Source organism: Taudactylus pleione, unplaced genomic scaffold (assembly GCF_031769625.1).
Source record: "Taudactylus pleione unplaced genomic scaffold, aTauple2 ptg000129l, whole genome shotgun sequence".
NCBI lineage: Eukaryota > Metazoa > Chordata > Amphibia > Anura > Myobatrachidae > Taudactylus > Taudactylus pleione.
The window spans coordinates 11,320,584-11,335,562 of record NW_028284531.1 but is presented as its reverse complement, the minus strand read 5'-3'; the positions used below and the strand labels follow the sequence as shown (position 1 = coordinate 11,335,562).

The window sequence follows — 14,979 nt, the reverse complement described above, 5'->3', positions numbered from 1 at the left end:
CCATCTATCTACAGCCTGTTCCTGCTCATGGGGGTCGCTGCTCCTCAGCAGATTCTTATGCCAGTGGGACACGTCCGGCGCCCCCCCTCACCCACAACTCCCCGTCCCATTCCTCTGAGACAGAAGCCCTAGCCGCGGACCCGTGCAGCAGTCTCGGTGCCCCTCCTCACCTACAACCCCCTGCCCCACTCCTCCCTGGTAGAAGCTGTAGCCGCAGATTCTCCAGGAGCTAGATGTCAACAAGGACCACCACAGTGGCAGTCTTACAGTATCTCAACTCAAACTCAGTCCTCAAAGCCCCCACATCAGGTGGTTTTCCTCTCCATCAGGGGTATCAGGAGGGCTTCCCGACCACATCACGTGGTTTCGCCTCCATCAGGAGGACTCTTAGCCTCATGCTAATTGCACTATATAGGTCACTATCTTATCTGTGACTAATGCATAGCTGTATATACTGTACTCCTAATTAACCCCAGGGCTATAGGTGAGGTCACTCTTCATACAAACATACATTACATTCCTCAGCGCAGTCCCCATCTTTATAATACACAATGCTGCAATGTTATCTTGTGTCTCTGGTATACAATGGGAGAGCTGTATAGCTTTGCATGGAGATGCGTTCGGCATCCCGACAGTCTGTATGCCGACGCTCATATTAACCATGGGGACGCATTTGGTCAGCACTAGGGGGAGGGTTAGGTTCAGGCACTAGAGAGGGAGGTTAGGGCTAGGCACCAAAGAGGGAGGTTTAGGTTTAAGGTATGGAAAGAGTTGGAGGGTTAGCATACCGACCAACAAGTGTCGGTATGCTAACCCTGTCGGGATGCCGGAGACGGGATTCTGAACTCTGGGATTCCGACTGCTGGCATCCCATACCAAACCTCTTTCATGAGTTCCAGGCACATTAACTGAGGGAGATCTATACACAACCCTAATGCAAACCCTTCACTTCTCCTTCAGCGCTACTGTGCATGAGTGGCCTGAGTAGAGATTGCCAGGGAGGGATGCTAGGGATCCCTCTCCTGATACTTTTTATGATCTGTAGACCATAGGCAACAGCAGCTAATGCCACTTGAGATAGTATTAGCTACCGGGGCCAGTCACCAGAATGCAGATACATTCGGGGGATTCTATAAATCTGTAGATATCTCCCGAAAAAAGGGTGCTTTTGGGGGGATAGCCTGCAAATTTACTTTAGTACATAGGCCTAATAGAAACATAGGTGTAAATTTACTAAGATTCATGCTGGTCCCGATTTGCTCCATTTTTAAACACGGATCGGATCGATGAAAAAATAAAAGGGAATTTACCAAGCTCCCGTGTTGGTCAGGATAGTATTGTCCGATGGTGTATTTGATCGATCCTGTCCATGTTAAAGCCCAGAGTTTACTGCCCAAGTTTTCCTCCCGAACAAGCAGCCTGCACATATCAGTGAAATATGTGCAGGCTGCTTGTGTGTGTTAGTGTAATATAATGGGTTACATAAAAAATTACATAGGGTCCCCCCCAAAAGGCATAACCAGCCCCGGGCTGCTCAGCCAGCCCTGGTTCCTAAAAATACGGGGGGAAAAAAAAAGAGTAGGGTCCCCCCGTATTTTAGGAACCAGCACCTGGTTGCTGGCCAGTCCTGGTCTTAAAAATAGGGAGGAAAAATTGTGTAGGGGTTCCCCTATATTTAAAACTAGCACCGGATCAAAAAGCAACTGGGGTGTAATGCCACAGCCAGGGGACCCAATCACTGGGTCTCCCCGGTGAAAGCATTAACACCCCAAGCCAGGGATCTCAGGGTAAGTGGGGACCCCCCATATAAAGGGGTCCCCCTCTCCCGAGCACCCCAGGCTTAGTCTGAAATCCAGGGCTCTTTCCCGCACCCCTGGGCAGTGGGCAAGGGGGTAACAGTAGTGTAAAAATAGATAAACGATTGTATTTTACAGTGGAACTACATGTGCCAGCATGCCTGCCCTTTGGCACTTGTGAAACTACAAGTACCAGCAGGTGGCCAACACCTGTACCCCCGCTGTAAATTAAATAGTTAAAAAACCACAACACTCACACACCATGTAAAGTACATACACCTACCTCACTCACACATACTTTCCTGCTGCAAGGTGATCTGTCCCCTTCTTCATGTAGAAATCCAATGGGAGTACCTGGAAAAGAGATGCTATACTCACCACTATCCTTGTGCTAGTCTCCGCAGAATCCCTGGCCTTAGCAAAAAAAATTAAAAATAAGTGACCCGATCCATGCCGGACAAGTATTGGTATATGTCTTGTCACATAAACCAATACTTCGTGAATGACAGGAGACAGGCCTCTACGGGAAATCCCACGACCCGCCAGCCAATCAGAGGCCACTTTACATGTAGCAGACGCTCATTGGCTGTAACCCACGTGTGTAATATTTTGTGTGCTTGTGCGTTTTTCATTATTTTTTTCCCAGCTAGATTTTCCGTGCACCTGCAACTAATAAGCGTCCGGGTTGGCGCTGACCTGGGCTGCAGCCCGGATATCCCCCTGGACACTGCTTTTTATTTATCAGTGGCATCTGAGTGATATGGAACTTCCTTAAATACAATGATAAACAATTTATGCCTATGTTTTTATATGAGCTCGTACCTTTAATAAAAATTATGTACCTTGTTCTTTTCAGCATTAAAACACGATATGATCATTGAATTCAACCTTAAGCATGATGCTTGACATACATAGTTACTGTGTGTTTAAAGCACTTTCTGAAAAAATTTTAACTTTTTATCATGTTCTGTTAATTTGTGTTAAATTGTGTTCTTTATTCTATATATGACACCTGTGTTATATATGATGCATGTTATTTGTTGCTGATTTTGACCACATGAGGCCAGTGTTGTGCCATAGGAAATGTAACAAACATATCTCACAGCACAATCAGAATTAAATATTGTGAGTGTAATAAACAGAGTAATATATGCTGTCTTAGAATAGCTGCAAGGAAATCCTTAGTTTTTAATGAACATAAATTTCTCCTTTTTGTAGACAATACTTGTATAAATATTGGCTACTTTAAAACAAAAAATAGTGTTTCTTAAATCCTCTCTAAAGTGCAACTTCCTTCTGACACACATTAAACATTGTGAATCACCGCTTGGCAGGAAGACTCAGTTGTGGAGAGACACCATCGGGAAATGTGAGTTCAAAGCCCCGTGCTGTCAATTACTTCTAATGAAGTAAAGGAAGAAGTACGAAAACAGAGACAGGGACTTGCACCAACTTTAGACTTCGGAACTTGGAGACAATGAAAGAAAGGAAATTAATAATGGCATTCAGACTTACATTATTGCTGCATGTTCTGTAACGAATGTTCCGGCCTTCACAGCTCCTAAAATAGAATGTTGCGGAAGATAGAATTTAATAATACTGAATCATACTCCCATGTATACATTTATCTTAAATCCTATGAGGCAAAATCTTTATACATTTATTATAAAGAGATATGACAGACAGAGATATGATAGATTGAAAGAAAGATATGGCATAGGTAGATAGATAGATAGATAGATAGATAGATAGATAGATAGATAGATAGATAGATAGATAGATAGATGCAGACAGCTACATTTGCATGTATAGTAATGTGAAAGAAATGAAGTTAAATATTTCAAAGTTCTGAAGCTAATGTTAGTGTTACAGAGATAGGGGTAAAATACTCAGCAGGATGCTGCTCTGTCAGACGTCTCCGTCTCAGTGCTGTCACATGGCCGTTGCAACCCGGAAGACGACACTGGAGACGCAACTACTAGGTAAGTGACTGATGGGCCACCAGGAACATTAGGCTTAATATTCCAACATGCCAAAATGTCTTCTGTGTAGGTATGATAATTGTCGACATTGTCTCTGTAGACATGCTAAGCATGTCGGCAATGTGTCTGTGTCGATCATTCTCATGATACATGTTGAACTGTCAACCTAACATACTGTACCATACACTCAGATGGTCCCCAAGGAATACATCTTGTCTCCCCCCAGCTACAGGATAGAGATTATTCCCCCGGGTATAATTGACATATTGTCCCCACATCTACAGGTTACAGATGGTCTTCCCAGCTACAGGTTATAGACTGTCATCCCAGCTACATGTTATAGACTGTCTTCCCAGGGACAGGTTATAGACCGTCTTCCCAGGTGCAGGTTATAGACTGTCTTCTCAGGTGCAGGTTATAGACTATCATCCCAGGTACAGGTTATAGACTGTCTTCCCAGCTACAGGTTATAGACTGTCTTCCCAGGTACAGGTGACTGTCTTCCCAGGTGCAGGTTATAGACTGTCTTCTCAGGTGCAGGTTATAGACTGTCATCCCAGGTACAGGTTATAGACTGTCATCCCAGATACAGGTTATAGACTGTCTTCCCAGCTACATGTTATAGACCGTCTTCCCAGGTACAGGTTATAGACTGTCTTCTCAGGTGCAGGTTATAGACTGTCATCCCAGCTACAGGTTATAGACCGTCTTCCCAGGTACAGGTTATAGACCGTCTTCTCAGGTGCAGGTTATAGACTGTCTTCCCAGCTACAGGTTATAGACTGTCTTCCCAGGTACAGGTGACTGTCTTCCCAGGTGCAGGTTATAGACTGTATCCCAGCTGCAGGTTATAGACTGTCTTCCCAGGTACAGGTTATAGACTGTCTTCCCAGCTACATGTTATAGACCGTCTTCCCAGGTACAGGTTATAGACTGTCTTCTCAGGTGCAGGTTATAGACTGTCTTCCCAGCTACAGGTTATTGGCTGTCTTCCCAGGTACAGGTGACTGTCTTCCCAGGTGCAGGTTATAGACTGTATCCCAGCTGCAGGTTATAGACTGTCTTCCCAGGTACAGGTTATAGACTGTCTTCCCAGGTACAGGTTATAGACTGTCTTCCCAGGTAGAGGTTATATATAGACTGTCTTCCCAGATACAGGTTATAGACTGTCTTCCCAGGTACAGGTTATAGACTGTCTTCCCAGCTACATGTTATAGACCGTCTTTCCAGGGACGGGTTATAGACCGTCTTCCCAGGTGCAGGTTATAGACTGTCTTCTCAGGTGCAGGTTATAGACTGTCATCCCAGGTACAGGTTATAGACTGTCTTCCCAGTTACAGGTTATAGACTGTCTTCCCAGGTACAGGTGACTGTCTTCCCAGGTGCAGGTTATAGACTGTATCCCAGCTGCAGGTTATAGACTGTCTTCCCAGGTACAGGTTATAGACTGTCTTCCCAGGTACAGGTTATAGACTGTCTTCCCAGGTGCAGGTTATAGACTGTCTTCCCAGGTACAGGTTATAGACTGTCTTCCCAGGTACAAGTTATAGACTGTCTTCCCAGGTACAGGTGACTGTTTTCCCAGGTACAGGTTATAGACTGTCTTCCCAGGTACAGGTTATAGACTGTCTTCCCAGGTACAGGTTATAGACTGTCTTCCCAGGTACAGGTGACTGTCTTCCCAGGTACAGGTTATAGACCGTCTTCCCAGCTACAGGTTATAAATATGTTATAGATTGTTCCTCCATGTACAAATAGGTGTGCTCACTCCATAACCCACCTTCCCTTATAAAGGAATTACAGGAGGTAGGGCGAGAGTGGCAAAAAAGTGCATTTTGGGAGAGGGATGATGTGAACTGAACTACATGAAAGATAGTAAGTGAATATGAGAAAATAACTGCTTAGGAGGCGAACCACAGAAGGCGGGAGAGTAGGGAATGAATATGCTGGGCTGAGGGCAGGGTGGGAAACAACTACTGATCTGAGGGAGAGAATGTAGGTAGTGTATATGACAGCCGTGTATGACAATACAAGGTAGAATGAAGGGTGCTGAAGATGGACAAGTGTCACTACTGTAGACAGATCATGCCTCTTTCTTGCTGGGACGTTAAGTGGCAACATGCATGCCATTTATCTATAAATTAAGCACTACATAAAAGGACTGGATCATCACAATTTGTATATATCCACAGCTGAGAAGACATGGCAAGTAGACTGACATATGCTGTTGCCATGGTTTACATCCCTATAAGACTAGGGGGTGGAATTAAATTAGCCCCGACTTTTCCCCATTTTTTAGCTTTGGGCAATTCAATTAGAGCGTTTTTTGCACCCAAAAAATTACCTTTTTCAGGCTAATACACATAGAATCCGTGATAACTTCATGGACCTATTTGTTTTCGCTGGCGGCTTCCCGAAAACAGGCTAATTATCTGGGATTTTTTTCGGAGCCTTAATTCTGCTAGTATTATGATTGCTACTTGTTCAGCATTAAAACTGAATGTTGCCCACAGCCGCCATGGGTTCAGAAACTCTCACCGCACTGGGAATGGAGAGCAGGAAGCAGTAATAGCATAATGGAGGTTTGTACCCTCCTGTCAGTGCCCATAGCCGGAACCCCCACAGCACCAAGATGATTGAGATGGAGGGGTACAGAGATGAGAGAGACAGAAATGAGACAGTGTTAGTAACCCCGGCCGCGAATGATGGATACAAAGAACTAGTGATACAATAAAAGGCTGTTGCTGTACCATAGCAGCAAATGATAGGGAATCTTTCTTTTTTCTTTACTGCTGGAAAGTCAATCACTCGGGCCCTTCGCTCTCGATCTGCGTGGTTTTGCTGTGATTAGCAGGCTGGACTTATGGCGTAGTGCTGCTGTATTGGGACATGTTGATGTATGCCCACTCCTGAGTAATGTATAGGCTTTATACATCTACAAATGTCCATTATCTGTGAATGCACTGCTATCTGTAGTCCTTCTGCTGTTTTGTCCCTGTCTGCTGCATGTTATTTACTTTATCGGGCTCCTATGAGCTTGCCTTGGATTTGACCATTCCCCTGGATGCTGTTTGGGTACTGTGCAATATATACCTATCTGTTGCTGACCTTTTCCCGAATTTTGAAGAACCTGACCTGAAACTTGTACTCGCCTCGTGTGTCTCTGGATTTAGTTTTATCCCTTTGTTTTCCTAATACTGGTATCCTGTACACCATGTCTATATAAACACCTCTGACTCGTGCATATGTAAGCCTGGAGACAACAACTGTAACAAAGAGAAAGGGGTCTGCTATAACCAGGTATGGACTGGGGCTGCTGAGCAGCCCTGGCAGTTCCCCTGTGCGCGTGCCAAGGGAGCGCCCACAAAGGGGGCATGGCCTCACAGCTAAAGGGATGAACCGCGAGTCACGGGGCCTGGCCTTGCTTCAAGCCCCCCATCTTTCATTGTCCCTGGCTGAGCAGAGCGCCGGGAGGCGGAGCTGCTCGCCCGGGAGTTGATGCCGGACTGACCCATCTGCCAATTGGCCCTCCTGGCATTTGGCAGAAGTGCCATAAGGGCAGTCCGGCCCTGGCTATAACGAAGAGCACAGTACCCCGGTCATAGTGGCTATAAACAATGATTATAAACACGGACGTGGCCCAGATTGTCACTCTGTTTCCTGCTATATTGCAGTTGATCAAAAAAAGAAACACATTTACTGTATAATTGCATGTTTCTCTGCAGCACTAAGTGTTAACTATTATGGCAGAACGATGCAATATTATCTACATAATAAGCAAGGAAGTGTGTGTGTGTCTGTCTATTTGTTTGTTCTTTATGCACGGCCAGAGTTTTGTACCTAGCTCCACCAAATTTGGCATGGTGGTGTAGATTGATCAGGATTAGGTTTTTGACTGTGATGTATGTCAGGGGCATGGAGGTTTATATGGTGCCCACCAAGTAGGCCATGGAGTCTCTGATTTGAAATTTTGGTTTAAGCAAATATGTTCCGGATAGCACAGGGTAAGAAGTGAAGCTGGGGGGGTGGGGGGCTGCTTAGAGGAGGAGGCTTGCTGCACACAGGACCCCACAGGCGTTAATTCCCCCTTGTATTAAGGATATTTGGGTGAGAGACAGTCTCTGTTGGAGTAAAGTCAGGGTGCCAAAAATTCCCTTATTTAAAAGCAGTTACATAATTATAGGAACCATCCGCAATATCCATTTTACTCCAGATCTAGGAGTAGTCACTGTCTGAATATCAGGGAATAGGAAAAGATTTCCATGGCAATAACAAGAACTGTCCCTGTTAAATTTCTAAATAAAGAGACCTTATAGTATTATACAATTCTTACTTACCGGCCATTCAAGCACCTCCGCAATGAGTAGGATGCTCCTCCACCACAGGTACGTGAACAGTCACTCCAGTTACCCCAAGCATCCCATCCGCTGTCTTTCTCATTGTCGGAGCGTGTAATTCTGGAAGTCTGTGATAGAAACAAACAATGAGGTTTATGGATGGCCAAGGCATTTCCCAGCATTCAAAGCAAACAGCTTAGGCAACACTAGGCCAAGACCAAATTACCGCAACACAAAAATAGGAGATATACTCCTTTAATGAGCGCAACAGTTTTGAATAAAAATATACAATTTATTTATAAAGCAGAAAAATTAAATATACATGTATACAAACAATATTCAATGAGTTAATTAGAGAATGTGATCAGTAATCACTGTGGTTTTTAAGTGGCCTATCCATCATTACTCTGGAGGTAATTAGGTTTAGAACTCGCATGGAGTTCTACCTAATTACCGGAGGAATTCATCATTCCTCCTCTCCATCAGTATCTATTCCGAAAAGCTGTCATTTTTGCGATGACAGTTTTTCAGGAAATAGATACATTTCCCTGCCTGCTCTACCTTACCGCAGCTGTAATCAGTGCTGCACATGCGCTGTTACATCTGTAAAAGCAGCGCATGTGCAGTACTGCCTACAGCTGCGGTAATTGTGTCCCCCCCAACCCCCCCTCTGCTCACCTCCTTGTCCCCCACTTACCTGGCCGCTGCAGCCACCTCCGGCTCTTGCTGCTGCTCCGACACTGTGTTCTCCCGGCAGAACACAGTGTCAGAGCAGCAGCTGGAGCCAGAGGAGGGACCAGGGAGCGAAGGAGCGAGCCAAGGAGGATCTGCTCAGCTGACAGCAGGTAAGTGTAACCCGCCATACACCACCTGAGAGTGGCGTATAGTAACACCATCAAATTCCGAAAATACATAATTTTCGGAATTTGATGAATAGCCTAATTTCTACATCCCCATACTAATGTACAGTACTAATGTATGGGGAGTGTGGAAATTAACTCAAGCAAACTTAATCAGGAGATATCAGTGATATCTCCTGTGCTAAGTGTCTTCATGAATACTAAAATAACGTTAATTAAGGAAACTATCCTTAAAAACTCTATTTTAGTGTTGATGAATAGGCCCCTAAGTGATTAGTTTTCCTAATCACTCACTTTTGATATCGCTTGACAGTGACACATAGTTTAGCAAAACATGCCAGGAGAAAAATAAGCACTAGGATCCAGTGTTTTAATGCAACTTTGTAACAGTCCTTTGTTATTATAATGGTATTTTAAAGATTACAGCTGTAAAGTCCGCAAGGTATGCATACTGTTATAGATTGTAGTAGGTCTCAAATCCCCCCCATGTGTGCTCACTTCAGCCCCTCGCTTACCCCTTTATTACTTTAGGCCCTTAGCACAGTGCTATCATGGACGAGGAGAGAACCCTCCTTGTGGAGGTAGATTTCAGCGTGTCTCCATCCTGGTCTATCAGTAGCAGTGGGGCGCGGTGAGTATTAGCACAGCAACCGGGACGGAATCCAGAAGTATTTGAAAATCAGCGGTTTTAAAGCATCTGTCCAGCAAACCCCGGGTCCTCCCTTACGCGTTTCTCCGCCTTGTGCATTGGAAGTTTCTTCAAAGGTTCAAGCAATGAATATCCTGCTATGTCCTGGCTACATATTTATTTGACTTTTGTCCAATATACATCTTTCTTCCACAGCTGAATGTTAATCAACACCTGAAAGTAATTAGTCTTCACACGATGTATGAGAATTAATCTTCTTATATGTCTTTTTTTATAGAATTTTTTTATGTTGTATATTTATACATGAATATGTTTTAATGGTGTATCTAATTACATTGTGAAGACTAATTACCTTCATTTGTTGAAACTTTCAGCTGTGGAAGAAAGATTTCTATTGGACAAAAGTCAAATAAATATACAGCCAGGACATAGCAGGATACACTTGGAGAAAGGATTTTGATCTGAAACGCGTCAGTGTGTTCCCTGAAGGTGACCCTCCATTGCCACGCTTGATTATCTTGCGGACTGCACCTTCGTTCTATCCTAAAGGACTCTATATGGATAAGAGCTATGCAAGTATACGACTAAATCATTTTTTTTCAGTGTGGATATAGGAGTGTGTTCCTATAGGAAAAAGGTAACGACTCTACCTTTTTATTGATATTTGTATGGTTTTTTTATATGTGATTGGTGGTGTATGTTACACCGAATAAATTTTATATTTTTTTTTATCCGTGGAATACCGATCCTCCTGTAAGAATTACAATCAGCCTTGGGTAATAAAAAGGAGACTACTAAGTCGGTGAAGGATTGATTATTACTACAAAATATACATGCCTACCCTCCCTGAATTCGCAGGAGGCTCCCAATTTTTCGGGTAATCCCCCACACCCCCCCGGAAGGGTAGGCACTTCTCCCGCATTCTGCCCACTTCGTAGTGAAGTGGGCAAAATGGGGAGAATTTCCGTGGCGATCGCTGGTCTTAATGACGTGATTCTCCATGAATTGAGTAATTTAGTCAAGTTCCCTATTTAAATTAGTGGTAATTTACCACAAAGGGGTGGGGCTTAATGACACGACCTGTCAGGCCCAGCCCCCGTCGCAACCCACCGGCCTCTCTTCCCCGGGTATCTCCCGGGGAAGAGACAACAAAGGTAGGCAATTATGCTACAAAAAGATACCTTTATGTGAACGTCTAATACTTACCTCGGTAAGTGTGTTGGAGAGATCTCATTTACTGTGGATTGGCTTATAGATCGTGGAAACTCACCATTCCATTTGTCTTTATTTTCTTCCATGTATTGTGTAAATGGCGAGGAGGATATTGCTTAGTGTGGACAGAAGATTTCTGATACACATCTCACCACATACAAACTGATTTCCACAAGAGAAACAGCACATTCTTTAATTAACTCATTGAATATTGTTTGTATATTTAATTTTTTCTGCTTTATAAATAATTTGTATATTTTTATTCAAAACTGTTGCGCTCCTGAAAGGTGTATATCTCCTATTTTTGTGTTGCGATATATAAGTACTGTTCAGAGGTACTGTCTTGGAGCAGCAATATATTAAATTGAGAGTAGATCTGTTTTAAATGTTTATTAACTATCTAGCAGTAATATGTAAGGTATTGGCGCCAACTTAATTAGGATGTGTGTGCTCAAAAAGTGAAAAAGAAAGATATTTTGTACATATAGTCGGTACGTACTCCCTATGGATAAAGGGTGTCAGCTAGACCAAATGAAATGGAGCACTGTATATGCACCTAATTAACAGTATGTGTATAAGGTCTTAGCGACTAACATACTTAAGTTGTGAACGAGTGATACACCAAAGATTGTATGTGCAAAGAGTGCTATAAAAAAACATATGTATACACAATAGTGTATATAACTAATTATACCTTTTATTCAGAAAAATAAACAAACAAAACATATAATGATGAGCCTTCACGTGCTCACAATAGGCTCTACCAATGACCCTCAGGTCTGCATAATTCACGTGCAACAAGTAAAGTGCATATAATAAAGTGCAAATTGCTATAAATAATAATACAAGTATTAGCTTAGATGTAAATAAATGATAAAATATGTTGTTTAAAATAAAAAGCAATTGATATCGCAAGCACAGAATAATTGATAAGAAGCTTAAAGGATGTTCAAAAAACACTCAAAGATTCCTAAAGCATTTAAAACAGGTTCTTAAAAACGCAATAATTCATAAGGTGCTTACATTAATAGTTTATTTAGGCAAAAGGCAGCTTTCCAACGCGTTTTGTCCTCCTGGGACTTCATCCCAGGAGGACTTCATCCTAGCGCCTGATATTCTATTTACACTGTATTGACAAAACCAAAATATATATGTTCATGATAAGGAGAGATCATTTTGCTTTTAAGTTTTATTTACTAAATGGCATGTTAAAAAAAACTGCCACCATAAATATAGTGGCCAAACGGGTTGGGTATGATATCCTGGCTGTCGGGATGCCGTAAGTCAGAATACCGACAGCGGCATCCCGACAGCCAGAATCCAGACAGCTATAGAAATCAATGGTAAGTATTTTGCTACCCCCTCCACTAACCCCTACCATAACCCTAACTCGCCTTTCTCGATGCCTAATCCTAACCCTCCCCCCTAGTGCCTAAACCTAGCCTCCCCCTTCCTGCAACCTAATCCTAACCCTCCCTCCCAGGTGCCTAACCCTAGTGTCAAACTCTAACCCGCTACCTAACGCTACCCTTCCCCTGCACCCCGATACTTACCTTTGGGATGCCGACGGTCGGAATACTGGTGCCGGGATCCCGACCTGTCGGGATTTCAGCGCCGGTATTAAGACCGTCGGCAGTCTGCATGCTGGGATGGCGACTACATCCCTGGCCAAACAGCTGAAAACCATAAAACCTCCATTTAGTAAATAAACCCCTTAGTGTGGACTGTGACAAAAGTAACATAAATGAAGTATCAAACACAAGAAGTAACATACAAATGTAATGGCAATGCATTTTACATACATACTGTATATAATATATGTAGTGAGTGCTACTCTGCTCTGGATATATATATATATATATATATATATATATATTAATTTGCATATGTATGTGTGTATATATGCCTACATACATACAAACACTTATATAATGTATAAACAGGATTTTACCTACTAGATTTAGCTCCTGCATTTTGCCCTTTTTTCCCATCTGGGTCACAGCTATACTGTTTTGTGTTAACTTCAGTTTTAATTATGCTGTAATTACATGAAAATCCACTTGATGAGTGCTTTATAACCCAAGCAAGTACAGATGCAGAGTGTGTATATGTATTTAGTTGGAAATTATTAAGTGGTCTAATTATTCCTAATTGTGGCAGTTTGTGTTTATTTAGGCATGGAGGCCTTCCTTCCAGTGCCCAGAGCTGCCTCTAGCATACAAGGCACAGCCAGCCATCTCGTGAGAGGATTCAGAACCCCTTGCAAGGCAGTCACCATCTGACGAGAACCAGACTGGCTCCAACAGTACAAAATTAATGATTTATTGTTCACAAGTATATTATGAAATGCATGGTTTTGGTTAAATAACACGCTATGACACTAAACAGACATTTTCTTAAAAACTGTGCAATAATTGGAGCTTTTAACACAAGATCTATGTTATTGGCAGTACAAATTCAGTATTTCATATTTTAACCATAACTGGCACCATAAGATTTACCCACCTCCTTTTGTAAGTTCTTTAACCCTAAGTGATCATTTGAGGACATTTTCCAGGGACCTTTGGCAGCCGGACACCCAAATTAAGTATGTACAGTGCCCAGTTGGTGAAAACACTTCATATCTAATATAACTTGAATAGTGGATACAGGGCCAGATTCACTACGGATCGCAACTGTGATTGCAAGTGTGATTACGCACGCAGTCTGACTGTCATAGTATGCAAATCCATTGCGATCGCACTAGGCGATATTACAGCATCTACAGATGCTCTAAGTATGCGTCTCAGTCCTTGCAAATCATAGACACGGATGTACACCAGGGAAGGGCTTGTAGTGGCATTTGCCAAAAGACACAGATGCGGCCATTTCTGCGCCCGCCTCTGAATCAGGCCCAAAGACCTGCCTATCGCATACACCCTGCCAGCCAGGAAATTAATATCCATATCAAATATACATAACAATTATACTTAGGAGGCTCAAGGAGGTAACAGCTCCAAGGGCTGGATTAACTGGGGGGCGACAGGAGCGATCGTCCCTGGGCACCCACACGTTAAGGGCCCCCACACCCATCGGGGTTAAAGTGGACCGGAGGAGACGGAACCAGTTCCGCCTCCTCCGGCAAACTTAACCCCGGCGCCGCAGGGAAGCTCCATTTACCCAGCTCCCTCCCCGCAGCAGCAGCCGGAGTCGGAAGTTTGAGCTCAAGCCTCCGGCTCACGCAATGCACTATGGCAGAGACGTCATGACGTCTCTGCCATAGTGCAGAGGAGCAGCCGAGCAGACACCAGCGGACGCGGGGCTTAACTTAAGGTAAGTATGAGCTTTATTTTAATTTTTTTAGTGCAAGCTGCCTACTGGGGGCATTACTGGCGGGGGGCATTACAACAGGGGACATTACTCGGGGGGGGAGCATTACACCTGGGGCATTACTTGGGGAGGGGGGAGGCATTACTACTGGGGGCATTACTCAGGGGGGAGCATTACTACTGGGGCATTACTCGGTGAGGGGGGAGGCATTACTACTGGGGGCATTACTGGGGGGGGAATTACTACTGGGGGCATTACTCAGGGGGAGGGATTACTCGGAGTGGGAGGCATTACTACTGGGGGCATTACTATTGGGGGCTCTACTAGAGAGGGAGCATTAGTATTGGGGGCACTAATAGAGGGGCATTACTACTGGGGGCATTTCTACAGAGGGCTCTACTAAAGGGGGAATGACAACTGGGGGCATTGCTATTGGAGGCACAACTACATGGGTATTACTACTGGGGGATTTATACAGGAGGCATTACTATTGGGCAAACACCCAATTACTACTGCGGGGCATTACTATTTGGGGCACAACTACAGGGGTATTACTACTGGGGGCATTTATACAGAGGGCATTACTACAGGGGGCAGTACTAATGGGAGTATTGCATAGGGGCACTGCATAAGAGGCACTACTACTGGGTACACTGCATACGGGGCACTACCACTGTGGGCACTGACACTACTGGGGGCTCTGCATAAGGTCCCCATTTCGCATACCCCCAGTTTGTCACATTTAATAGGGGCCCCCACATGTTTGTTGCCCAGGGGCCCACACAGACCTTAATCTGGCCCTGACAGCTCCAACTAGTCTGAATACAGAGAGGA

The 14,979-nt window shown here is 43.8% G+C and overlaps 1 protein-coding gene across 1 annotated transcript in view; it reads right to left on the bottom strand.

Annotated features, from left to right (window-relative positions):
• The window catches only part of ADAMTSL3 (ADAMTS like 3), a 536,839-nt gene that overhangs the window by 233,191 nt on the left and 288,669 nt on the right, over positions 1 to 14,979 (bottom strand). Inside the window, exons 4-5 of the mRNA XM_088472851.1 lie at positions 8,116 to 8,243; positions 3,312 to 3,357 (exon numbers count right to left, since the gene is read on the bottom strand). Of these exons, the coding sequence (XP_088328977.1) occupies positions 3,312 to 3,357; positions 8,116 to 8,243 (174 nt within the window). The remainder of the gene's footprint in view (positions 1 to 3,311; positions 3,358 to 8,115; positions 8,244 to 14,979) is intronic.